The 27,835-nt window shown below is 44.5% G+C and overlaps 2 protein-coding genes across 2 annotated transcripts in view; both read left to right on the forward strand.

Annotated features, from left to right (window-relative positions):
• On the forward strand, window positions 1–17,595 carry LOC119521270 (UL16-binding protein 1-like). Its single transcript, XM_037819361.1, has 4 exons — window positions 1–91; window positions 15,092–15,355; window positions 15,650–15,931; window positions 16,537–17,595. Exons 1-4 carry the CDS (start codon window positions 37–39, stop codon window positions 16,737–16,739), a joined length of 804 nt encoding a protein of 267 aa, XP_037675289.1. The 5' UTR covers window positions 1–36; the 3' UTR covers window positions 16,740–17,595.
• Window positions 17,372–27,835, forward strand: part of LOC119528216 (UL16-binding protein 1-like) — a 26,296-nt gene continuing 15,832 nt past the window's right edge. The window contains exon 1 of the mRNA XM_037828851.1: window positions 17,372–17,474. Within this exon, the coding sequence (XP_037684779.1) occupies window positions 17,372–17,474 (103 nt within the window). The remainder of the gene's footprint in view (window positions 17,475–27,835) is intronic.

Below are 27,835 nucleotides of genomic sequence, written 5' to 3' on the forward strand. Positions count from 1 at the left end.
TCCCGCTGGCTGCGGTAGGCCCGGCGTGCAGCCGGCATGGAGCTACTCGGTTACCTGTTGATGCTTCTGCTGTGTCGGGCTGTGTCGGGCGGTGAGTGCGGGGACCTGGGGGGCCGAGATCGGGAGACTTAACGGGTGAGGGAGAGCTGTGTGTGTGAGTGTGTGTGTGTGTGTGTGTGTGTGTGTGTGAGTGTGTGTGTGTGTGTGTGGGGATGGGGGGGTTGGGGGGGGAGCGTGGACCTAAGGGGGCGCGGAGACCTGAGCCGGGGCCCGGCGGCGGCTGCTGGCGGTGGAGCTCACGGGGAGCTGGAGACCTAAGGCGACGGGCTGGGACCCGCGGCAGGGGCGGGAAGACCTCGCGCCGGGAGAGGAACCAGGGGGCGGGGACGGGCGGGGAAAGCAGGGTGCTCTCGCCGCCCCGCGCCGTCCCCGCCTCGGGTTCCGTCCTCCTCACGCGCCCGCCTGCACCGGCGCCGCGGGGCCCGAGTAGCGGGTGGACACAGAAGAGGAGGCGGCGGACGGGAACAGTTAGGGGAGCGGAGCGGGGAGGGAGGCGGGCGGAGCAACCACGTACGACACGTGCCTAATCGGACAGAGGGCGTCGTCCCCCGCCTGGGAAGTGACTCAGACACCTGTCAATTCCCACCAGAGCCCCAAGACTCCCTGTGTGCCACAGACCTTTCCGCGCCCCCCGCCCCAGCCTGCTCCTGGCCTTGACCTTCACTTCTCGGGCTACTCACCCTCGCGCATCCCCCTGCGTTCCTTCCCCAGCCACACCCCACCCGCTGCTCCTCACACTCCACATCCTCTGACTGCCACTCCGGGCAGGGGCTCACCACCTCCCTCTACCCTTTGCTCCCAGACCCCAATTTTTATCTCTTGGGGAGACAGCTCCTGGGAGGGCCTGGGCGTAGGCAGGAGTTGGCATACTTTTCTGTAAAGGGCCAGCTGGTGACTACTTGGAGCTTGGGAGCCCGTCCGCTGGGGAAGCTCCTTCCAGCTGGTGCCTCAGCTGGGGGTTCCAGAGCCAGAAAGGGGCCCTGTCGGGAAGGTGACAGGAGGCTCCCAGCAAGAGACCCACCAGCTGCATGGCCCCTGGTTGTCCCCGCAGGAGCCCTGTCTCACGGCCTAGTGGCAGCCGGGAGCTGCTCTTCCAGGGCTGTGAATCTCTCCGTCCAGCGGCCTGGTCTTGCTTCTGACTACTAGGAGTCTGGGTGATGATCCTCCAGGTAGAAAGTGCCTGAAACTCCACACAGGACCTTTCCTTCCTCTAGTGTCCCAGGTTCTCCCTGGTGTTGGGGTCCAAGTGGCCAGTCCAGCCACACCTGGTCATTTACATTTTGTCTGTAGTTGTCGTCTGTTTGCTTTCGTGATACCCTAAAATGTTTACTGTCTTGCCCTTTACAGAAAATCTTGTGGACCCTCGCTCTAGGGTCTGTGCTGGACATTAAATGGGGATATGAGAGGGACCCCAGCCCTGCATCCTTTGGGGTGCCAAGGCTGGTGCTCCTCTGCCACCCACAGGATAAGATCATGTTTAAGGGTGTGATTGATTAGGGAGAGGGAGAGGCAGGTCAGAGCTTCCTGTTGGGCAGTCCCACTATGATAGCCCTCATGCCTCAGGTACGCACAGGTGCCCTAGTCTAGGTATTCAGTGGGTTGGGGAATAACCACTGGATGGGGCTGTGAGCCCAGCAGGACCACTGTGAGCAGTTCTTGGGCAGGTCTCCCTGATCTCAGCTGGGCACCTTCAGTGACAGGGGCCATGAGGTCACTTCAGATCCCTGGGAACCATGTCAACCCGACCCTATGTCCAATGGAATGTCTGTGGAGTTTCAGCTCCCTGTGTACAGTCACCTGAGAAAATGGCCAGTGTCTCTAGGAAGGATGGAAAAAATCGTTGCATCCTGCTGGGGTGTGGGGGGTCCCTGCTCAAGGGAACTGACCTTTCCTTCGCTAATGGGTTCTGGGTCTGAGAATTGGCTCAGTCCCTGAGACCGGGCAAAGGGCACAGATGTGGTGTTGGGGTGGCTGCATTCATTCAGCCTCATGTTTTGTCTGTTTGTACTATTGGAATCAAGAGATGTCCTAGCTGGTGTGTGTCCATTTTGCCCCTCACGTCACCCAGTTCTGTGCACTGTCTGCATAGCTCTCTGTGGGGCAGCCCACTGGGATCTGACCTCTCCACTTATTACTGTCATTGCTCCCTCCTTACTTCTGACAGTCATGCATCTCCCCTGGTGTCTAGTATTTCAGGATTTTGTCATCCCCTTTAATATAAGGGAGCCTTGTTCTGAAACACCGTCTCCTGCCCTCAATCCCGGCCTTCAGAGAATGTTACCACTGAGCTTCTCGACAATGCTGGGTCCCTCCTCCCTGGTGGATTCTTGACACCTTGATAAATGGAGTCCCCAGGCTTTTCCATGAAATGTTATTGCCTGAGCGTTTGTTTGGCTTTTATACTATACCCACAATAGCATGCCTTCTGAACTGGGCCTTCTGATCCCTTCTTCTCCAACCAGCCTTTGGACCTCTGGGCTTTCCATTCCATGTGCTGTACCACTGCCTTCTCCCAGCTGTCCTAGGAGTATATTAGCATCATCTTCCAGGGGCTTTGCCAGCATGTCAAACCCTGTGACATGGGAGAGTGTTCCCTTAATGGTGAGCTCTCCATTATCTGACTTTCTGTCTTCCTCTGACCCACCTTGGTCCAGCCCCCTCAGAATGCAGTCCCATGCACTGGACATGCTGTGTAGATTCTGCAACCTTCTGGCATGTCAGCCTTTTCCTGCCACCCTAGGCTGAGCGTCTCTGGAGCAGTTTATTTGGAGAGTGGATGCTAGCTGTTGGCCTGGGGGGCAGGAGGGGCTCCATCGTGAGGGGAATGGGTGTTGTCTTGCAAGACAGGTGCCTTTTACTGGAAGGTGAAGCCCTTACATAAGCTTAGTGGGCCCAGGAAGCTGGGATCCAAGATCCTTGGGAGCTTCAACCCAGAAGTCACACCCCAGTTCTCAGATTCCACTCCCTCCCCACTAAGGCCCTGAATTTGTGCAGTAGACTTATGGGGTTGAGAATCCCACCTTCTCAGGAGCTCCGCTACTCAAAATTAAGTCCTGGTGTTCTTCAGAGTACTCAAGAATATAAATTTGGGCTTAAGAAACAACATACTTGCTCAGTGTTACCCCCACAGGGATTGGTTGAACTCTTATTTGTGAAGTTTCTCTTACTAGGATTCAAGAAGGAAGGCCAAAGTAAAAAAAGGAAAATGTCGACTTTTATGGAAAGAAGCCAGGATTATTTTTTTAACTGTTTTCACATTCATAAATGGTCTAGCTTTTGTTTTGAAAGGATACATGATGGGCTATTAGTAAATAAAACAAAATTTATATATCATGTATTTTATTCAAGCTCATAAAACAATTAGCAGGCATTCGATAGTAGCCTGAATTTGGGTATTATTAATCAAAACAATTACCTTGGTGGTTAGTGCCCTAAATAAACCATTAATTAATTCACTATTTCCTCTACCCAGCTACCCTTGAGATACATAGAGAAGGCCATGTAAACTGGTTATCTGCTCTTCTAAATGAATAACAACTATGAGGGTGCCAACTGAGAGAGTGGTTTTGATTCCTAAAGTATTTTGGAAATAGAGTCAGCCTGCAGCAAAGCTTATTTATACATTTTTTTAAAATTAGTAACATATATACAATTCAAAATTTCCCATTTTAACCACTTCCAGTGTAAAATTCAGTGGTATTAATTCCATTCCCAACTGCGACCTTTTCATCAACTCAAAAAGAAACTCTGGCCGTTAAGTAGGAACAACTCTCAAAGCCCTTGATAACCTGTAATCTACTATCTGTCTTTATGACAATTTCTTTTTCTAGGTATTTCTTATAATCAGTATCATACAATATTTGTCTTTTTGTGTCTGGTTTAATTCACTCAACATGATGTCTTCAGGATTCATTGATATTATTTCATGTATCAGAACTTAATTCCTTTTTATGACTGAATAATATTCCAGTGAATGTATGTACCACCTTTTGTTTATCCATTCATCTGTTGATGGATTCTTGGATTGCCTCAACCTTTTGGCTATTGTGAATTTTGCTGTTAAGAACATTGGTGTACAAATATCTGTTTAAGTCCCTGCTTTCATGTATTTTGGATGTGTACCACATCTTAGGGTGGCTGAGTCATATGCTGTTTGTGTTTTCAACTTTCTGAGGAACTGCCAAACTGTATTCAGTCCAGGATTCAGTGGTACCTTCGTACTCGACTGCTTTGAAACTCATCGCATTTGTTACTCAATGCATTTTGACCCAAAAATTTTGTCCCGGTACTCGTCATTTGTTTGGTACTTGAAGTGCAGGCTACAACTCGTGGGTGTCGGTTGCCTCATGACTCGCTAACCTTTCAGCTGAAACAAAGGGCCACACATTAGCCCCGCAGTAGCTCTTGCCCCGTGCACATCCCCTTGTTGCCTTATCTTAGCTTCTGTGGTCATTTTGTGTATTTTTGTGTTTTTTTCCTCATCATGGATCCTAAGAAAATGAGCAGTGATAGCACTGAGCAGAAAAGAAAATTACTTCATGCCACCATTGAGCAAAAAAAAAAAAAAAAAAAAAAAAAAAAATACTAGGGAAATACGAGAGCAGTGTTCGCATTACTGTTCTTGATAGGAAATATGTTATGCTTAGAACAACGGTCACCACCATCATTAAGAATAAAGAAGCGATAAAAAAAAAAGGCTGATGTTGCGAAAGCAGTTAAACCAGTAACAGAGGAGCATTCCCCGAGGAAGTTGAAAAGCTGTTATTACTTTGGGTAAACAAAAAGCAGTTAGTGGGTGACAGTGTATCGGAAGCTGTGATATCTGAAAAAGTGTATGTATTGCAAGCCGATCTTTTGAAAAACAAACCGGGACCGAGTGATGAGAGTGTTGAAGTTTTTAAGGCCATGGATGTCTGGTTTGTTAATATTAAAAAGAGGACTGGCATCCATAGTGTCATGAGGCATGGCAAGGCAGCTAGTGCTATTAAAAAGGCTGCTATTAACTCTTCAGTGAATTTCAAAACTATGTAGAGGCTGAGGGTTTTATTCCCTGCCAAGTTTTTAACTGTGATGAGTCCAGACTTTCTTGGAAAAAAACGCCAAGCAGAACCTACATCACAAAAGAGTAGAAGGCATTACCAGGCCACAAACCAATGAAGGACAGGCTCACTCTATTGTTTTGCATGAATGCTGGTGGGGATTTAAAACTCAAGCCTCTACTAGTCTATCATAGGAAAACCCATGTTCAAGTAGCATAATGTCATAAAAAGCAAACTCCATGTAATGTGGAGGCAAATAGCAAAGCTTGGGTCATGAAGCAATTTTTTACTGAGTGGATAAATGAAGTGTTTGGTCCCTGTGCTGTTTTGGATGTATTATGTCCTCCAAACACCATATTCTTTAATACGGTCTTATGGGGGCAGATGTATTAATGTTGATTAGGTTGGAATCATTGGATTACGTTGTTTCCTTGAAGATGTGACCCACCCAACTGTGGGTAATAACTTTGATTTGATTATTTCCATTGGGGGTGTGGCTCCACCCATTCATCTTGGGTCTTAATTAAGTCACTGAAGCCCTATAAAACCTCAGATGGAATGAGCTCAGTGCAGCTACAGCCAAGAGAGACATTTTGGAGACAGCCATTGAAAGCAGACTTTTGTTGACACTTTGCTACGGAGAAGCTATAAGAGGACAAAACACCCCAAGGGGAACATTTGGAAGAATGCACAGGAGCTGAGAGAGGAGCTGGAACAAAACCCAGGATCAGCAGACGTCAGCCACGTGCCTTCCCAGCCAACCGGGGTTTTCCGGACACCATTGGCCTTTGTTTGGTGAAGGTATACTCATGTTGATGCCTTAATTTGGACATTTTCATGGCCTTCAGACTGCGAATTTGTAACCAAATAATCCCCCATTATAAAAGCCAATCCATTTCTGGTATTTTGCATAATAGCAGCATTAGCAAACCAGAACATTCCCTCAGTGAAAAAATGTGCTTCTGAAAGCTCTCTTACTTTTGTATAATGCACCTGCCCACCCTCCAGTCTTGGAGGATGACTTAGTGGAGGAGTTCAGCTTCATCACTGGAAGATTCCTTCCCTCTAACACTAGTCCTCTCATCCAGCCCATGGACCTGCAGGTCATTTCAAATGTCAAAAAGTTGTACACCAGGCGCTTTTCCAGAGGTGCTTTGAGATCACGCCTAACACCCAGCTGACCTCACAGAATTCTGGAGGGAGCATTTCAATATCCTGCACTGCCTTAACCTTATTGGTAATGCCTGGAACATAGTCTCTTATAGGACAATGAATTTGGCATGGAAGAATTTGTGGCCAGAAGCTGTGACTCAGATTTGAGGCTGACCCTAAGCCTGCAGGTGCAGAGGGGACAGTCATGCAGCATGTTGTGTCTCTGGGCCAATCCATGGATCTGGAAGTTGATGCTGCTGATGTTGAGAAGTTAGTGGAGGAACATCGTGAAGAGCTCAGCTCTGAGGAGCTGCAGGAACCACAGAAGGAGCAGCAACAAGAGGTTGCTGAAGAGATTTCTATAGGTGAGGAGGAGATAAGGGAGAGTGTCCCCGCAGTTCCTTGATAAAGGAAATATGTGCAAAATGGGCAGAAGTTCAAAACATTGTGGAGAAGTACCATCCGGACAAAGCTTTGACAAGCAGAAATGTGAATTTATTGAATGACCAAACAATTTCACATTTTTGAGGAATTCTGAAAGGAACAGAGAAGCAGTCCTCATTGGATAAGTTTTTAGTGAAGGTGACAAAGAGTGTGTCAGAGTGTGTGCTGCAAGTTGAAAAAAGGCAGAAAAGAGAAAGAACAGCTGAAGTGCATGTGCTTGATGTCCTATTGGAGGGACTCCTTCTAAGCAGCACTCCATGTAACCTCTCCTCCTCACCACTCTCCTCCCACCATCCCGTAGGGCTGTGGACTCTTCTCAGTAGAGGTAAAGTGAAGTTTTAATTTTATATGATCTAAGTATTATTAATTTTTAGGTTTAATTCTTAGTAAAGTAATGATATACAACCGTATCTTTTTACATATTGCCTTAAAAATGTGCATTATCTTTGGTTTGGGTCTGCATTAAATTTATTTACATTATTCCTTATGGGGAAAATTTGTTTGGTATTCATCATTTTTGCTACTTGTTCTGCCTCCCAGAACCAATTAATCATGAGTACCGCGTTACCACTGTATTTGTAATGTTCATATCAAGCAAAACACATTTGATATTTATCCAACAGTGTAGCAGGGTACTGATGGAGTAAACTTACCCGCTGGGGAAAGACAAATCCTTGGCACCTTAGAGGCGCAGGGTTTAAGCCATGTCGACTGAAAAAATGACTCTTACTTTGCAGTACAATGCATTTTTCTGTTCTCATTCCCAAACTGCAACTGTTCACATATTTTGTAAAAACAAAACAAAACAAAAAAGTGAAAATGACATTTTATATACTTTCTAGTATTTTTCATGAAAGTAAATGTTATGCAATTCTTATATATAGTAAAATGAAATTTAAGAGGGATTGTGGGAAGCTGGCAGAGTAGGGAGCTTCAGGAATCAGTCCCTCCACCAAAACACCTATTGAACTGGCAGGAACTATGTGAATCAACTATTCTGGAATTCTGGAGTCTAGTAGAACACTGTGCAGCATCTGGGGAAGAGCAGGAGGGAGAGGATGGTACACTGTGGTAAATATTGGTGAACTTCACCCTCTGGGCAGTGGTTGTCACCCCTCACCCCACCCCCAACTGCGTGGCAGGCAGCAGTGGGGTTTGCAGCCTGGGATCCTAGTGCAGCTTTCGGTGCCAGAGTGGGCTCTAAGGATCTATTCCTCCAAAATCTATGTGTGTTTGGTCTGATCGCTGATCATTGCTTTTGATCAGCTACTTCACATCTCTGGGGGGCTGGCTTTGAGGGCAGTCATTGTTCCAACCCCCCTCAGAGAATATTGGCAGTAGCTTTTTTTCTCCTTTGACCCTTTCCTTTCCCTGTTTGGGAGCAAAAGTAGCTTGGAAAAGTCACAAATTGATGGTTCCAGTCCTCAACAGCAGCAACAACAACAACAAACAAACATACCTAAGCCCTTGCATTCCCAGAGGAGTGAAAGAACTAGATTTTCAGTGTTACAATAACATAATACTCAGAATGCCCAGTTCTGAACAAAAAATTACAAAGGACATGAGGAAACAGGAAAGTATAGCCCATTCACAGGCAAAAAAAGAATTTGCCAGAAACTGTCCATGTTCAGGAAGCACATACACTGCAACTATTGGTCAAGGATTTCAAACAGCATCCAATGGCCATCTTCAAAATGTGTCTCTCAGCTGCAGCCTGCAATGAGCTCCTTCTGTCTGAGCTTTTATAGTGCTCCAGTGAACTAATCAAGGCCCACCCTGAATGGTCGTGGCCACACCTCCATGGAAATTATCTAATCAGAGTTATCATCTACAGTTGGGTGGGGTACATCTCCATGGAAACACTCAATCAAAGAATTCCAATCTAATCAACACTAATACATCTGCCCATACAAGACTGCATCAAAGAACATGGAGTTTTGGGGGACATAATACATCCAAACGAGCACAAACACTATTGACCAATTAGCCCTAAAGGATACATGGAGAGCACTCCACTCAACAACAGCTGAATGCACTCTTCTCAAATGCACACGTTAGATTTTCCAGGATAGACAAAATGCTTGGCCACAAATCAAATCTTAATAAATTAAAAATATTGAAATCATACAAACTATCTTCTTGGATCATGATAAAAAAAAATCTAGAAATCAATAAAGGAAGGAAAACTGGAAAATTTACAAATCTGTAGGAACTAAACTCATTTTTAAACAACCTGTGTGTTGAAGAAATCACAAGGGAAAGTAGAAAATATCTTGAGATGAACAAAAACACAGTCACAACATACCTAAAATATGGAATGCAGTAAAGCAGTGCTTAGAGAGAAACTTACAGTTCTGAGTGCTTTCATTTAAAAAGATCACAAATCAATACCCTAACTTCACACCTGAGAAAACTAAAACAAAAGAGCAAATTAAACCCAAAGTTAGGAGAAGGAAGGAAATAGTAAAGCTTGTGGCAGAGGTAAGTGAAATATAGAGTAGGGAAACAATAGAGAGAATCAGCACAACCAGAAGTTGTTTAAAAAAGATCAATAAAATCAACAAACCTTTAGTCAAACTGACAAAGTAAAAGAGAGAAGTCACAAATAACTAAACTCAGGAATGAAAGTAGGGCCATTACTATTGATTATAAGAGTGTGCTATGAACAATTGTATGCTATCAAATTAGAAAACCTAGATGAAATGGAAAAATTCTTAGAAACATAAAAATTTCCTGACCTGATGCAAGAAGAAATAGAAAATCACAACAGACTTAAAACAAGTGAAGAGATATACTAGTAATCAGAAATCTCACAACAAAGAAAATCCAGGATCGGATGGTTTCACTGCTGAAATGTGTCAAACATTTAGAAGATTTAATACTAATCCTTCTCAAACACTTAAAAAAAAATTGAAAGTAAAGTGATTACTTCGTAACTCTTTCTGTGAGACCAGCATTAGCCTGATACCAAAGCCAGATAAACAACAACAACAACAAAACAGCACAAGTCCTAAAACCCAGAGGCAACAGCCTCTTTAAGATCAACAATCAGATGCAGCCCCCTTCCCCATATTGTCCACACCATCTTTAATATAAACAAGTTAGGGTGCTCACTGCCTAGACACCCCTGAAGATGGAGAAAGAGATTAAGTGAGAGGAAGGGGTCTTGATAAACAAGATAAGATTTAACAAAAATATTGAAACTTTATAATAATTTTTTATATATATACATATATATATTTGGATGCTGGGGTGTTGGAATGGCTAGAAGGAGGTAAATGACATGGTGGAGCTGAAGCCTATAGCATCCTTTGGGATTACTCTGTAGCTGTTTGTTGAATTGTGCCTTGAAGGTCTTCACCTTTCTGTATATACATTGTATAGCATAATAGGGAAGGGACTGAGACTGTGGAACTGTACCCCATAACAATTTTTGAAATTACCTGAATAGCTGCTTTTTGAGCTGTACATCAAGAGTTGACACTTTTCTGTACGTATATTTGACAATAATGGAAATGGCTGAAGTTGTGGAACAGTGACCCATGATATTCTTTGAAATTTTCTATCTACTTGTGGCATCATACTTAGAAAGTTATCACTGTTATGTATATATGTTAAAGTTCACAATAATACAAAAACAAGCAAAAAAAAAAAAAGCGCAAGAAAAAAAAATTCAGACCAATATCCCTTGTGAATATAGATGCAAAAATCCTCAACAAAATACTGGCAAATCAAACTCAGCAGTATATTACAAGGTTTATACACCATGACTGAGTGGGATTTATTCCAGGAATACAAGGATGGTTCAACATAAGAAAGTTAATCAATATAATACACCACATTAATAGAATGAAGGGGAAAAATCCACAGGATCATCTCAATTGATGCAGAAAAGATATGTGACAAAATCCAACATTATTTTCTTGGTAAAAACATTCAGAAAACTAGAAAAGAAGGCATCTTTCTCAACATGATAAAGGGCATTTATGAAAAATCCACAGCAAATATCATACTCAGTGGGGAAAGACTGGAAACTTTTACCCTAAGATCAGGAACAAGGTAAGGTTGCCCCTTGTCACCATTTTTATGCAACCATATTCTGGAATTTCTAGCCAGAGCAATCAGAAAAGAGAAAGAAATTAAAGGTAACCAAATTGGAAAGGGAGAAGTCAAATAACTCCCTTCCACAGATGACACAATCCCCAGGAATCCACAAGAAAGCTGCTAGAACTAATAAATGAATTCAGTAAAGTTGCAGGATACAGGAAAAACATGCAGAAGTCAAGTTGGTTTTCTATACACCAGAAAATGAATGGGAAATAAAAAAAAAATTCCATTTACAATAGCATCTAAAAGAATCTAAAGGAATAATATACCTAGGAATAAATTTAACAAAGAAGGTGAAAGACATACCCTGAAAACTATAAGATATTATAGAAAGAAATTAGACATCCCATGTCCATGAATTGGAAGACGTAGTAGAATTAAGATGTCAATACTGTCTAAAAGCAATCTACAAATTCAATACAATCCTTGTCAAAATTCTAGCACCTTTTTTTTTTTGTCAGAAAGGGAAAAGCTGATCATCAAATTCATATGGAATTTCAAGGGGCCCAGAATAGCCAAAACAATTGTACTGGTTTGTATATATTATGTCCCCCAGAAAAAGCCATGTTCATTGATGCAGTCTTGTGGGGGCAGACATATTAGTGGGGATTAAGTTGGAATGTTTGGATTAGGTTGTTTCCATGGAAATGCACCCACCCAACTGTGGGTGATAACTCTGATTGGATAGTTACTATGGAGGTGTGGCCCCACCCATCCAGCATGGGCCTTGATTAGTTTACTAGAGCACTATATAAGCTCAGACAGAAGGAGTGGGCTTGCTACAGCCAAGAGGGACACTTTGAAGAATGCACAGGAGGTTAAAGAGTAGCTGCAGATGAGAGACAGTTTGAAGACGGCCGTTGAAAGCAGACTCTTGCTCCAGAGAAGCTAAGAGAGGAGAAACACCCCAAGAGCAACTGAGAGTGACATTTTGAAGAGGAGCTGCAGCCTAGAGAGGAATGTCCTGGGAGAAAGCCATTTTGAAACCAGAACTCTGGAGCAGACGCCAGCCACGTGCCTTCCCAGCTAACAGGGGTTTTCTGGATGCCATTGGCCATCCTCCAGTGAAGGTACCTGATTGTTGATGCGTTACCTTAGACACTTTATGGCCCTAAGACTGTAACTGTGTAACCAAATAAACCCCGTTTTATAAAAGCCAGTCCATCTCTGGTGTTTTGCATTCCAGCAGCGTTAGCAAACTAGAACAGTCTTGAGAAAGAGCAAATTGAAAGGCTCACACTTACCGATTTCAAAACTTGCTACAAAGCTGCAATAATTAAAACACTGTGGTACTGGCATAAGGATAGAAGTATAGACCAGTGGAATAGAATTGAGAGTCCAGGGTTAAATCTACACATTTGTGTCCATTTGATTTTCTACAAGGGTGTCAAGTCCACTCAATGGGGAAATAGTCTTCTTCAACAAATGGTGCTCAGCCAACTGGAAATCTACATGGAAAAGAGTCCATATACAAAAATTAAAAATGGATAAACAACCTAACTATAAGTGGTAATGTTATAAAACTCTTACAAGAAAACAAAGGGAAATATATTCAGGAGCATCTAGTAGGCAATGGATTTTTAGATTTTAGAGCAAAAGCTTGAGAAACAAAAGAAAAAATAGATACATGGGGCCTTAGTAAAATAAAAAATTTGGGTGCAAAGGAGTTTATCATGAAAGTAAAAAGACAACTACAGAATGGAAGAAAATATTTGGAAACCACATATCCAATAAGGGTTTCATATCCAGAATATATAAAGAACTCCTACAATTCAATAACAAAAAGTCAAGCAACCCAATTTAAAATGGGCCAAAGACTTGAGTAGACATTTCTCCAAAGAAGATATAAAAAAAGATCCAAAAGTATATGAAAATATGCTCAACATCATCATTAGCCATTAGAGAAATGCAAATTAAAACTACAATGATGTGTCACTTCACAGACACTAGGATAGATGAAAATAATAGGTGCTGGTGAGGATTTGGAGAAATGTGCCATACATTGTTGGTGGGAATGTAAAATGGACAGCCACTGTGGAAAACAGTTTTGTGGTTCCTCAGAAAGTTAAATAAAGTATTAGCATGTGACTCAGTACTTTTAGTCCTAGGTACCCAAAACAATTGAAAGCAAGTTCTTGAACAGATTTTTGCACATCAGTGTTCATTGCAGCATTTTTCACATTAGCCAAAAGGTGGTAGGAACCCAAAAGTGTCCATGAGCAGATGAATGAATAAACAAAATATGCTATATCCATACAATGGAATATTATTCAGCTACGAAAAGAAGTGATGTGCTGGTTCATGCTTAAGTGTGGATGAAACTTGAAGACCTCATGTTGAGTGAAATAATCAGACACGAAGGACAGATAGTGTATATATGTGAGCATGAGTGTGCCTGTGCTCATGTATATGTGAGCATGAGTGTGCATGAACACGTGTGCATGTTCAAGAATGTGCACTAGCACACACGAGTCAGAGAGAGGCATTTTTTTCCTGGTAGAGTTCGTTTTGGGGGTTCAGGGTCCACCATCAGAATTTCCCACCAGCCTCCCTGCCCTCTCTCACCTCCATCTCCAACACTCCATGACACTGATGCCCATCTGCCTCTGCTCCCACCATGTGTTCTCAGGCCCCTGTCCTCACACATTCCCCTTTTTTGGAATCCAGAGCCCACAAGGTCCAGCCATCCTTCAAAGCTGGGCATGAGGGTCACTTCCTGGGGGCTTCTTCACCCTCCCCAAGCTGAACAAATCACCCAGAGGAAGAGGATCTCACTTTGCAATGTTATTTTGTATATTTTGTCATCTCTCCACTAAATTCATGAGAATAGACTGTATGTCTTGATCACTTTCCTAAAAGAAGATGGTGCTTTTGCTCAGTCCTTATGGGATGCCTTGAATTACTGACACAGCAGGAGTTGAGGGAGCTGTCCCCTCTTATTTGGGGCTCACTCTTCAGCACAGCCATAGCTGACCTAACCAGACCTGGATCGTGGCTGTGACTCCCCTCGTCCAGTTCATGGAGGGATGGCTCCAGCCACCTGCCCTGGGGAGCCCTAAGTGTGTCCTTGCCTTGTCAGTATCGGGGGCCAGGTCTACAGCCAGAGAGAGAGGGAGCTGAGGTCCCAGTGGGGAGGTCTTAGCCTGGGATGAGGACTGGGGAGAGCCCCTGAGCCCCCACCCATCCACTTGCCCTCCCCCATTAAATGAGAACCAAGACTCCTGCATCCATCACCTGGGAGGGCTGCTCCGAGGAGGGGACCCACGTGTCCTCAGGCTGGGGGACATGAGGGGCCTGCACTGACCACAGGGCCTGCCCTCCTTCAGGACAGGGATAGGGGCTGGTGGAAGGCCCTGCAGATGAGCAGGTACAGAGCGGGGAGGGTCCTGGGCTGACTTGGCCTTGGGGGCAGCAGCCTGCTGGGCCCAGGTGATGTGTCTGTGGGGAAGGGACCCCTGTGCTTAGGGCTGGGGACACCCCCTGGATTTAAACTCTGGCAGAGGCAACCAGGAAGGGCCTCAGAGCCCCAACCCCTGAGGCCTCAGAGCCCTGTCATGGCTGAGGAGTGACTTCGGCTTCCTGGGGTCTCGGCTCTGTGGGCACAGAGTCTACGATAAAGCATGTAAGAAAGGACAGTGAGGTGCTGTCTTTAGGATGTTTGACACAGGGGTGTCCTTGAGGACCACAAGTCTTAAGTCTTTTAAGAAAACAGGAAGGGATCACGTCTGAAAGAAAGGACAAGGTCCAGGGTTGGTGAAAGGAGATTTAAGTAGTTCAGAGCCAGGGAGGCTGGCAGCAGCAGGTGGGCTGTGCGACCACCCAGAGGGAGTTGCTGGATGTTGGGAATTTAGGGTGGGCGGGCTTCAGGGCAACAGTAAGTGCTGGGTGGGGGGAAGGCAGCATGCAGCACCCAGTGTGTATGGGAGGAGGGGTCTTCTCACTGCCCAGTGTCTTCCCCTCCTCCTGCCCACTCCCTTGATTGTCTCTCACTGTCTGGGCTGTCTCTTGCCTCCTGGGCAAGGAGCAGGGTCAGGAAAGAGAAAAGGAGGTGATGTTGGGAAAGAGTCATACCAGCAGAATGGGGGTGGAGGGGAGACAGCCCCAAGGAAGTCCTTGGACTCATGGGACCCCTGCTGAAGGGAGAAGGGAGTCTAGAAGATTCCTGAGTCAGTGAAGTGGGGACTTGCAGGAGGTAGTAACCACCCACCAGCCCAGACTTACACAGGGACAGTCTTGGTGTCACACAGACTTGGTGTCTGACGGTCCTCGCCTGCATTCTTCTCCTGCAGATACTCACTCTCTGAGCTACAGCTTCACTGTGATTTCCAAGTCTGGGCCTGGACAGCCTCGATGTGAGGTGCGAGGCTGGGTGGATGAGAAGCCTTTCCTCTATTATGAGTGTGGCAGCTGGAAGGCCAAACCTTTGGGTCCCCTAGGAGAGAGGGTAAATGCCACCAAAGTCTGGGCAGAATTGCCCCAAACCCTGAATGATGTGGAGCAAGAGCTCAGGAACACTCTGCATGACATCAAACTGGAGCAAAACAAGACCAGGGGTAAGTATGGGAAGTGGTAGGCAATGTGGGGGTTGGGGAGGGTGGCATGCAGACAGTGATCAGAGAGGGGAGGGAGCAGGGCACACATGGGGAGATGCTTTAGTTGAACGTACACATTTAGCTGCATGTGCAAAAGGACTGAGCACTGGTCTAAACTCAGAGTCATGGGAAACCTAGTGGGCACAAAAGAGCATGTCCTGGAGACTGGACCTGAGGTTCCTCTGAGTGTGGAGGAAGACACAGCTCCTGGGGGATAAGAGAGTTCTGAGCACAGGGTGGTCTCTTTGTGGACAGGTGCACATCCTCCCACCCTGGAGGCCCAGATGTCCTGTCAGCATGAAGCAGACGAATGCAGGGAGGCATCCTGGAATTTCAGCATTGACGGACGGATGTTCCTCCTCTTTGACTCCATCCACACCAAGTGGACAGCGGTCCATCCTGGAGCCGGGACCATCAAGGAGAAGTGGGAGAGTGACTGGGTGCTGGCACAGTATCTCAGGAAGGTCTCAAAAGGAGACTGTAGTCACTGGCTAAGGGAATTCTTGAAGTACTGGGAGAAAATGCCAGAGCTGGCAGGTAACTGAGGAGGCGGGAAGGATGTAGAATCTCTCTTTGAAGGTCTCCAGCCTTCCAGTGAGGATGAGAGTGTGTGTGGATGGGTTGGTGGAGGGTTTCCTTAGGTGACTTCCCATCTGGAGCCCAAGCATTTCCCCATCCTCCCTGCTCCATCAACCTTGTGACTTGCCTCCTCAGGGTGGCCATCCCCTGCCCACTCACCCGTGGTCCACTCACCCTGAGCTGCCACAGGCTCCCCAAATATGCATGTGTCATCGCACCTCCAGGCCTTCTCTCCTCCACCAGCTGGGATGTCACTCCCTATGAAGCCTTCCCACCCTCCCAAGGCAGAACTGAACACCCACTTCTGTCGTCCTCTACAAAGTTCTAGTACAGTAACTTTGAGAGTTGCTGGACATTTCTCTGTCTCCCTCTGTAGAAATATGAGCTCCATGGGGGCAGCAGTTCACCCCTGTTCATCTTTGTGCCCCCACAACCTGCTATAGTCACCATTGCAGAAGGATTCAGGAAATGTCGGGGGGCGACTAGTGCTGTGTGGGGAAAGTGGTTCCATGGGGCGTATTTTCTGGCTCAGTGGAGTTTTCACAGGGTTATTTCTGTTTTAGTGGCACCAACTCTGGCCGTGGAGACCCCCCAGCCTCCAGCCATCCAGCTACCTGCATGGCTCATAGCAGTGATTTGCTTCGTATTTCTCCTCATCGTCATCATCATCATCATCATCTCCATCATGGTCATCAAGAAATACTGTAGTCGGGATCGTAAGAGAGATGAGGCACACGATGGCCCCCCGCTCTTGGACAGGCTTTAGCCTGGTCAGAATCCCTCCCCACTGAACCCCACTGGACCCCTGGGCACCAGCCCATGGCTCCATAGAAATGATGCACTTTATAACTGAGCCTGGAGACCCCATTCCATGTGGTGCTGGGCATGACTCTGTCCTTGTGCTGGGAGCTGGTGTGGGCTGCAGGAAAGATGTGAGCAGAGGGAAAAACTAGCCTCTCTTTCTGAAAGTGGGGCAGGACCTGAGATCTGGAAAGCCTGGGGAGGGCTGGTGTCCTGTGTGGTCTGCCCCATGACTCTAGCAGAGCTGTGGTGTAGACGACATCATGTGCCCCAAGCTCTTGACCTCCCAAGGCTCACCATCCTGAATCCAGCCCTTGGCTCCAGCAGCAGCACGGAGAGCACATGCAGCAGCAGCGCCCTGACTTGGTGGAACGCCTACATAGATAGCTTCATGGTGAAAGGGATCTGTCAGGGTGAAGCCATCATTGGCTATAAGGACTCTGCCCTCCATCAGGGCCCCCATCTCAGGAAAACCTTCATCAGCATCACACCAGCGGAAGTGGGTGTCCTGGTTGGCAAAGGCTGTTCAAGGTTTTACATGAATGGTCTGCTACTTGTGGGCCAGAAGTGCTCTGTGATCTGAACCTCACTGCCGACATGGATTCATACCAAGAGCACCATGGGAGCCCCAGCTTTAACATCACTGTCACCACGACTGCCAAGACGCTGGTTCTGCTGAGGGCAAACAAGGTGTCCGGGGGTGTGCCGGTTTGAATGTATTGTGTCCCCCAAATGCCATTATCTTTGTAGTCTTGTGGGGCAGATGTTTTGGTGCTGGTTAGATTTGCTTGGAATGTGCCCCACCCAGCTGTGGGTGATGATTCTGAGATGGTCCCATGGAGGTGTGGCCCCGCCCATTCAGGGTGGGCCTTAATCGGTGGAGCTATATAAATGAGCTGACTCAAAGAGAGGAAACTGAGCAGCTGGGAGTGATGTTTTGAGGAGGAGCAAGCTTGCTAGAGAGGAACGTCCTGGGAGAAAGCTGTTTTGAGGCCAGAGCTTTGGAATGGATGCCGGCTGCCTTCCCAGCTAGCAGAGGTTTTCCGGACACCATTGGCCATCCTCCAGTGAAGGTGCCTGATTGCTGAGGTGTTGCCTTGGACGCTTTGTGGCCTTAAGACTGTAACTGTATAGCCAAATAAACCCCCGTTTTATAAAAGCCTATCCATCTCTGGTGTTTTGTATTCTGCAGCATTAGCAAACTAGAACAGGGGGTCTGATCAACAAGAAATGTTATGAACTGGCCTCACACCTGTGGCATTCCCAGTATGGACCTTGTCCCTCTCTTCCCCCCTCCATTCCCCATGCTTTTTCACCTCTCTTTGTATACCGTTTTTATATTGGGTCCCATTTCGCTCATCACTTATTCCTGGCCAACTTGGCAGGGGCCAGAGCTAGATGTACAAATATCTCCCCCTATCCTTCTTGTGTGTGGTTGAAGATATTTTTGTGTTTTGGTTTTTTCCTTGAACAAAAAAGGCTCTACTGTTACAGAAATAGAAAAGGAAAAAACTTTACTTTCTTTTTTCCTTCGTTTTTTTTTAATTCAATTTTATTGAGATATATTCACATATCCTACAGTCATCCACAGTGTTAATCAGTTGTTCACGGTACCATTATATAGTTGCACACTGATCACCACAATCAATTTTTTAACATTTTCTTTACCACACACAAAAAAGAATAAGAAAAAAATGTTAAAGTAAAAAGAATACCCAAAACATCCCATACCCCCCATCCTTCCCTATTATTTATTCACTTTTTGTCCTCATTTTTCTATTCATCTATCTGTACACTGTATAAAGGGAGTGAGAGCCACAAAGTTTTCACAAACACACGGTCACATCATGTAAGCTATATAGTTATATGATCGTCTTCAAGAAGCGAGGATACTGGATTGCAGTTCAACAGTTTCAGGTATATCCTTCTAGCTGTTCTAATACACTAGAAACTAAAAAAGGATATTTATAGAATTCATAAGAGTAACCTGCAGAATGTCCTCTCATCTCTATTTGAGATCTCTCAGCTACTGAACTTTTATTTTGCTTCTTTTTCTTCCCCCTTTTTGTCCAAGAAAGCTTAATCCCACAATGCCAGGGCCAAGCTCATCCCCAGGAGTCATGTCCCACAGAGTGGGGAGGGCAGTGAGTTTACTTTCAGAGTTGGCTTAGAGAGAGAGGCCACATCTGAGTAACAAAAGAGGTTCTCTGGGGGTGACTCTTTGGCACCATTTTTTTTTTTTTCATTTTTATTGCGATTGTTCAGATACCATACAATTATCCAAAGATCCAAAGTGTACAATCACTTGCCCCTGGGTACCCTCATACAGCTGTGCATCCATCACCACACTTAATTTTTGTTCAATTTTTAGAAACTTTTCATTACTCCAGACAAGAAATAAAGTGAAAGATGAAAAAAGAAAAAAAGAAAAGGAAACTCTAAACCTCCCCTATCCCTAACCAACCCCCCTCAATTGTTGACTCCTAGTATTGATATAGTACATTTGTTACTGTTTATGAAAAAATGTTGAAATACTACTAACTGTAGTATATAGTTTGTAATAGGTATATAGTTCTTCCCTATATGCCCCTCTATTATTAACTTCTAATTGTATTGCATACATTTGTCTGGTTCGTGGAAGCAATTTCTAGTATTGTACAGTTGATCATGGACATTGCCCACCATAGGATTCAGTTTTATACATTTCCATCTTTTGACCTCCAACTTTCCTTCTGGTGACATATATGACTCTGAGCTTCCCCTTTCCACCTCATTCCACACCATTCGGCGCTGTTAGTTATTCTCACATCTTGCTACCAACACCCCTGTTCATTTCCAAACATTTAAGTTCATCCTAATTGAACATTCTGCTCATACTAAGCAAGAGCATCTACATTTCTTCCACAAGGCAGGAGGGAGAGTCAAAGAAGGTAGAGAGGCAAAAGAAAGAGGAAACAAAAAAAAAAAATGACAGCTAGGAAGCAGCAAAAGGAAAAATAACCTTGAATCAAAGTAGAATAAAGAATCAGACAATACCACCAATGTCAAGTGTCTAACATGCCTCCCCTATTCCCCCCTCTTATCTGCATTCACCTTGGTATATCACCTTTGTTACATTAAAGGAAGCATAATACAATGATTCTATTAGTTACAGTCTCTAGTTTATGCTGATTGCATCCCTCCCCCAATGCCTCCCCATTTTTAACACCTTGCAAGGTTGGCATTTGCTTGTTCTCCCTCGTAAAAGAACATATTTGTACATTTTATCACAATTGTTGAATACTCTAGATTTCACCAAGTTACACAGTCCCAGTCGTTATCTTTCCTCCTTTCTTGTGGTGTCTCACATGCTCCCCATATTTCTCTCCCAACCGTATTCATAGTTACCTTTGTTCAGTGTACTTACATTGTTGTGCTACCATCTCCCAAAATTGTGTTCCAAACCACGCACTCCTGTCTTCTATCACCCTGTAGTGCTCCCTTTAGTATTTCCTGTAGGGCAGGTGTCTTGTTCACAAAGTCTCTCATTGTCTGTTTGTCAGAAAATATTTTGAGCTCTCCCTCATATTTGAAGGACAGCTTTGCTGGATACAGGATTCTTGGTTGGTGGTTTTTCTCTTTCAGTATCTTAAATATATCACACCACTTCCTTCTTGCCTCCATGGTTTCTGCTGAGAAATCCGCACATAGTCTTATGAAGCTTCCTTTGTATGTAATGGATTGCTTTTCTCTTGCTGCTTTCAGGATTCTCTCTTTATCTTTGCCATTTGATAATCTGATTATTAAGTGTCTTGGCGTAGGCCTATTCATATCTCTTCTGTTTGGAGTACGCTGCGCTTCTTGGATCTGTAATTTTATGTCTTTCATAAGAGATGGGAAATTTTCATTGATTATTTCCTCTATTATTGCTTCTGCCCCCTTTCCCTTCTCTTCTCCTTCTGGGACACCAATGATACGTACATTATTGTACTTTGTTTCATCCTTGAGTTCCCGGAGACATTGCTCATATTTTTTCATTCTTTTCTCCATCTGCTCCTTTGCATGTAGGCTTTCAGGTGTTTTGTTCTCCAGTTCCTGGGTGTTTTCTTCTGCCTCTTGAGATCTGCTGTTGTATGTTTCCATTGTGTCTTTCATCTCTTGTGTTGTGCCTTTCATTTCCATAGATTCTACTAGTAGGTTTTTTGAACTTTTGATTTCTGCCGTATACATGTCCAGTGCTTCCTTTACAGCCTCTATCTCTTTTGCAATATCTTCTCTAAACTTTTTGAATTGATTTAGCATTAGTTGTTTAAATTCCTGTATCTCAGTTGAAGGGTACGTTTGTTCCTTTGACTGGGCCATAACTTTGTTTTTCTTAGTGTAGGTTGTAATTTTCTGTTGTCTAGGCATGGTTTCCTTGGTTATCCAAATCAGGTTTTCCCAGACCAGAACAGGCTCAGGTCCCAGAGGGAAGAAATATTCAGTATCTGGTTTCCCTGCGGGTGTGTCTTAGAAAATTGCTCCACCCTTTGATGCCTCGGTCACTGTGCTTTTCTGCCCAGCAGGTGACGCCAGTTAGCCTATAATTCTTGACTGGTGTGAGGCGGTATGGCTGTGTTCCCCCAGGCTCTGGGGTCTGGTTCTGAATGGAAAGGGCCCCACCCCTTTCCTCCTAGAGAAGACAGACCCCTCAGGTGGAGGTCATTAGCATTTCAATGGTCTCACTCTCTGCTTGTGCTGTCTCCGCCCTTCCCCGAGTCACAGCCCTGCAAACTGAAAATGACTGGGGCTTTCTCCACTGAGCCAAAAAAGAAACAGATAGTCCCCTTCAGACCCAGTCAAGGCGACCCTCCGGCTCTCCCAGATCAGTCGTCACCCAAAGCCTCTGTCTGTTTTTTGGGGCTGCGTGCCTGTAGTGAGCAGTGCACACTCGCTACTTAAAACCCCAGTTGGAGCTCAGCTGAGCTGTATTCACTTGCTGGGAGAGAGCTTCTCTCTGGCACCACACGGCTCCGCAGCTCGGGCTATGGGGGAGGGGGTCTCCCGACCTGGTTCCACAGGTTTTACTTACAGATTTTATGCTGTGTTCTCTGGCATTCCTCCCGATTCAGGTTGGTGTATGATGAATGGATGGTCTCGTTTGTCCCCCCGCAGTTATTCTGGATTATTTACTAGTTGTTTCTGGTTTTTTGTAGTTGTTCCAGGGGGACTACTTAGCTTCCACTCCTCTCTATGCCGCCATCTTGCCCGAGTCTCTGGCGCCATTTTAAGTCGGCTTAGCTTCTCCTTTGCAGTAACAAACTTCCTAAGGGCAAGCCCCAAGATCAAGGGCTCAGCCCTCGAAATTAGTAGTCCCCAATGCTTGTGAGAATACCATTAATTCCCCAAGTGGGGAAATTTAATATTTCCACATTTTCCCCCAGTCCCTAAACGGGCATTGCAAATACATTTTTATTCTCTACAAAATTACTCTGAGATGTACTGGGGCTTCACACTAACCTCTTCAAACCAACTGGACTTCACTCCCTATTCAATATTCCATGTAATTATGATGTTTGAATAAACCGACCATACAAGTTAAATTATGTAGTGTGTTACACAGAGTATAGACTTTGCACCTAATAACATCTCTTCCTTTGGCCTCACACAGAAATTGAAGTTTTAAAAACGCAGTCAATATCGCCCTTTACCCTTTAGTATGATTTACCTTAGTCCTAACCTACAGTTGCACCCCTGGACCAGGACCTAATAATCCCTGAAAGAGGGTCCACCAAGTGCCAGGCAGAGAGTTGTTTGCCTGAAGTAACATCTCTGCTGCATGCTTATCAAAATAGTAAACCAACGATCTTCAGAATCACATGCACCAGCTGGGAGTTCCCTTTAAGAACTAACCATCACTGCATCATTCTGCCCATCACTGGGCAAGTCTATCATCAACTTCTTATGAAAATCATCCAGGCGTCTTTTGAGAGCTCTTGGTAACCAAAAAGACTTTAAAAACCATATTTACACACCTCCTTTTATGGAGGTAGCTAATGCGCTGTATAGATACCTGCTCAGTCTTTGGGATTTTCATATTTCAGAGTTGGAATGTCCATTCCTTGCTAGCATGATGTTGGCCATGGTTATAGCTGCTGAGGAATTCTGGCCTTTTGGTTTTCTATCCCCATAGCTGGGATGCAGATGGAAGGCTCTAGTTATTGGAAACCTTTTGTTATGAGTAAGAGGTTTGTTTGCCAAGATTTTCATTATTTCTGAATTGTAGGTCAGTTTATTGTATTATAAAAGGTCATTAACATAAAGATCTTTAAATTTCCTTGTAATTAGGTCAACTGCTTTAACTTCCACTGACATGCAGCCAAAGTCACTGGGCTGTTTCAAAGTAGTGAGTGAAAGTACCTTACAGAATATGAACTCTTATCACATAAACAGAGGTTGGAAGATAATTGAAGAGACTTGTGTAGAACTGATACTGCATGAGGTTCTTTTCTCTATGAAGTTGCCTGTATTTCTAATTTTTAAAAAGTAAGAGTTAACAGTGGTTCAGCTGAATAATATAATTTCACCTCACTGGTCCTTTATCCAGCTCCACTATTTACTATAGTCCTAATGGGCATTTCTTTGTGCCCAAATTTTCTTCATTGTCTGTGGTGGCGTGAAGCTGTATGTACCCCAGAAAAACATGTTCTTAAAATGAATCTATTCCTGTGTGTGTGTGAACACATTGTAAATAGGATCTTTTGATGAGGCGACTTCAGTTAAAATGTGGCTCACCTTAATCAGGAGGCACCTTAATCCTCTTACTGGAGACCTTTCTAAACAGAAGCAAGAGAAAGAGAGAAAGCCACAGCAGCAAGAAGCTGACATCAACAAAACGTGGAAGAAAAGGGAGAGACCAGGAGAAGCTGCCATGTTCCTTGCCATGTGAGAGAGAAGCCAGGATTGCGTTCAGGTGGTCTTCAGGAAGAAAGCATCGCTTTGATGGTGCCTTGATTGGGACATTTTCCTGGAATCTGTGAGTCAATAAATTCCCATTGTTCAAGATGAACTATTCCATGGTATACGATTTAAGCAGCCTACGAAACTAAAACAGTGGCCAAAGTATTGTGAAAGCCCAAATATTGCCGAACCATAATTGTGGACATTTCCTGATCCATCAAATACTGGAATCTTGGAAGCAAATCCCGCTGTAGAAAAATCCACAGCAAAAGACACGGGGTCTTTGCTTTTGTTATTTGCCAGTTTTGTTTTTGTTTTATTGCTGTGACTCTTCCAACTTTCCAACAGCAATCCAGATGCATGTAATGAAACTACACACCACCATCCTCCTAGGCACACATGTTCACAACTCCAGGTAGCTGAAGTCTGAAGTAAATTCCATTTTCCACTCAGTTTTCATGGAAGGCGGGTATCCTACAGCTTTCCATGCACCATCCTCTGTCAGCGTCCTCTCATACTTTTCCTCAGCCCCCACTTGACACTGGCTGTGACAGCCTGTTTGCCGGTCTCCACCCTGTAAGTGAAGCTCCCTCTGGTGGCTGTCTCGATTTTGGTCTTTGCTGGCTCTTTCAAAGACGTTCACAGGAGCCCTTTTACCGTCTTTTCTCTTAAGTAGCATCTAGACACAAGTTAGAATTATACGACTTTGTGAAAAAATAATTGGTGTAGGAGTTCAGATGCCTGGAAGCCAGACTCTCCCAGCTATGACTGCAAAATGCTGTAAAAAGCCTTCCTTTCTGAGACATCAATGGACACTGAGATGGTTAGGTGAGGGACTAACCTCACAAAGCTTTAGAACCATTCCCTCACCTTCAAGCAAAAGAAATCAAGACCCAGAGAAATTGAGTGACTTGCTAAGGTGATTCAATGAGTTGGATTTAGCACCTAGAACTTCTGCTACTTTTGAACATTAAGAGCTAAAATTTGCTGAGTGCTTACCATGAGCCAGGCACTGTTGTCCGTCTATCATGTGTGGCATCTTATTTGGGCCTCACAACAATGCTTCAAAGTAGGTACTGTCATATCAATTGTGCAGATAGAGGGGAGGAAATTTGAGTGCTCAAATCCCACAAACTGCAGATATTGAACCAGACAATCTGATTCCAGAAGCCATGCTTGAAACCTTTACAGAACTCACTGCCTTTACAGTAGTTGTATGCATAGATATAGATATGTAGATACATAGAGATGTAATTATGTATATATTATCTGTCCATAGGCAATGTATGACACTGTGGCAGTTTGAATGTCTTGTGTCCCCCAAAACACCATTATCTTTGGTGCAATCTTCTGTGGGTAGACATTTTAGTGTTGATTAGATTGGAATTCTTTGACTGAGTGTTTCCATGGAGATGTGACCCACCCAACTGTAGGTGATAGCTCTGATTGGATAATTTCCATGGAGGTTGGCCCTGCCCATTCAGTGTGGGCCTTGATTGGTTTACTAAAGCACTGTACAAGCTCAGAGAGGAGCGAGCTTGCTACAGCCAAGAGGGACATTTTGAGGAATGCACAGGAGCTCAGAGAGGAGCTGCAGTTTACAGAGACATTTTGGAGATGGCCTTTGAGGGCAGACTCTTGCTCTGGAGAAGCTGGGAGTGGACAAATGCCCCAGGAGCAACTGAGAGTGACATTTTGTGGAGAAGCTGCAGCCTAAAGAGGAATGTCTTAGGAGAAAGCCATTTTGAAGCCAGAACTCTGGTGTAGACACCAGCCACATGCCTTCCCAGCTAACAGAGGTGATCCGGATGCCACTGGCCATCCTCCAGTGAAGGCACCTGATTGTTGATGCATTGCCTTGGACAGTTTATGGCCTCAAGACTGTCACTGTGTAACCAAATAACCCCTCTTTTATGAAAGCCAATCCATTTCTTGTATTTTGCAAAAAGGCAGCATTAGCAAACTGGACCAGACATTATTTTGCATACTTTAAACTTTAAATAAATGGCATCATGACTGTATGTAATTGGTAGATGGGGAAATGGATACCTACCATCCATTCCATCTTCTTTCTAATGCACATTCCTTTGTTGCATAGACTTTAAAGCAGCCAGAGTTCGGGATATGATTTGGACTCTGTAGGTGGAATGAGGCAGGGCTCAGCAGAGGCCAGGTTTCTGGAGCTCCTTCTTGCAAGCCCAGTTGTGGAGGCTTTGGCACAGGTTCCAGACCCTGGTTCCTGGTTTTGAGGTGTTGAGAAGCAGTTGGTGCAGGTCACTGCAGGCACAGTGTGATCTGGAGCCAGAAATGGTAGCTGTGGCTCCTGATTGTGGTGACTCCCTGATCATAAGGATTTCCTCACAGCTTCCTTATTTCAGTGGCTTCCTAATTTAAAAGGTAGTGGAAAGGAAATGGAGTAAGTCGCTTTTTTATCATAAAGAAAGAGAAGCTCTCTTGGTGTCTTAAACAGGCTGTGGACAGATTCAAGGGATTAGGTAAACAAATATTGAAGTCCAGAGCCTGCCAAGGGTGGAGGCCCTGAGGAACTTCCTGTTTTATGGGCATCCTTAGGTGAACTGGAGTTAAATTAGTCCTCAGTGTGGTCCAGCTTCAAGTATTCTGTATAGTCAAAACTATCTGAGTTCTTGAAATGTAGTCTGGTATTTGGAGCTGTGTGTACCCCAAAAAAGATGTTCTTAAACTCACTCCATTCCTGTGGGTGTGAACCCATTGTAAGTAGGACCTTTTGATGAAGTTACTTCAATTAAGGTGTGGCCCAACTCAGAATGAGTCTTCATCCCGTTACTGGAGTTTTTTTAATAAGAAGTATGAAAATCACACCGATAGAAAGAAAGCCATGGGAGTCAAGAAGCTGAAGGTCCACGGAACCCAGAAGAGAACGGAGAGGCCAGGAGAGGCTGCCATATGCCTTGCCATGCGACAGAGGAGCCCAGGAGCAAGGATCATTAGCAGCCAACCCCAGAGTGCCACGGACTTCAGGAAGAAAGCGTTGCAGTGATGGTGCCTTGATTTGAACTTTCTCTTAGCCTCAAAACCGTGAGCTAATAAATTCCCACTGTTAAACGGACCCATTGCATGGTATTTGCTTGAGCAGCCTAGGAAACTAAAACAGATGCCCAGAGTATTAATGAGATTTAGCAGGATTTCTCTGCTCTGGCTGGATCCAATGCCACTCTGCACAGCTTGGCAGCTACAATTTCTGTTTCATTCTCAACCCCGTAGCAGCTTCTCTCTGGCAAGTTTCTGAGCATCTTACCTGTGCATATACCATTCAGCCAAGGATTCAGGGGAAGCCCTCCAGGTTTCTATCCACATCCCTTCCCTCAGCAAGCTCCTCTCCAGGGACCTGCCATGTAATTGCAGTCACTTTAGCTGCCACAAACTCTGATTTTTATCCTCTCTGTTTAATAGGACAACTCTGCTCTGTTTGGACTCTGGCTCATGGCATCAAGAGGAACTGTTCCCAGCCAGAGACCCTAGACAATCCTAGAGCTCACTGTGGAGCTTCTGTTCTTTCAGGGATGGCATTCTGACATAGCCTGGTGTCCAGTGTCTGGAAGGAGTTGCTTATTTTGTCTAGTTATATGGTGGTTTACAATAGAATGGCTAGTTTGGAAACATAGCTGCCAACAGAAATCTATACTTTTTGTAAATCTGACATATTTTCAGGATAGTAATTTGCAGTCAAATCCTGGTTGGGAATGGGGAGGAAGTTGATGAAAAGAAAATATTTCCATGTCTCATTTATTTTATAAAGGTGTTCTCTTTTAAAGTATAAAAAACTAGTAATGGATACCAAAAATTCATTCTAAGTTTTTATTGCATGCAGTGTTAAAAGTGATTGTAAGGGAAGAAGTTCCTTGCATTGTATGTAAATGATTTATGCAGTCAGTGCTGCTGTCAGGTTTCTTTAATTTTTTTTAAGATAAAAATTTTGTTATCCTATATAACACGGATTTCCCCATTTTATCCATTTTTTTAACATAAGCAATTTTTTAGTTTGTTTTTTCCAGCACATAAATGATTTTGAAAAAGGTGATATGCAAGAGGCTAATACAGCTGTTGTCTAAAGGCAACATCCGGAACACTGAGTATGTGCATGTCTCTGGGACAAGAGGCACT

Source organism: Choloepus didactylus, chromosome 2, assembly GCF_015220235.1.
Source record: "Choloepus didactylus isolate mChoDid1 chromosome 2, mChoDid1.pri, whole genome shotgun sequence".
Classification (NCBI taxonomy): Eukaryota; Metazoa; Chordata; class Mammalia; order Pilosa; family Megalonychidae; genus Choloepus; species Choloepus didactylus.

Coding starts and splice junctions, on each gene's coding strand:
- LOC119521270 (XM_037819361.1), top strand. CDS start 37: ATGGAGCTACTCGGTTACCTGTTGATGCTTCTGCTGTGTCGGGCTGTG. Junction 15,356..15,649: donor GGAGCAAAACAAGACCAGGG/GTAAGTATGGGA, acceptor CTTTGTGGACAG/GTGCACATCCTCCCACCCTG. Junction 15,932..16,536: donor GAAAATGCCAGAGCTGGCAG/GTAACTGAGGAG, acceptor TTTCTGTTTTAG/TGGCACCAACTCTGGCCGTG.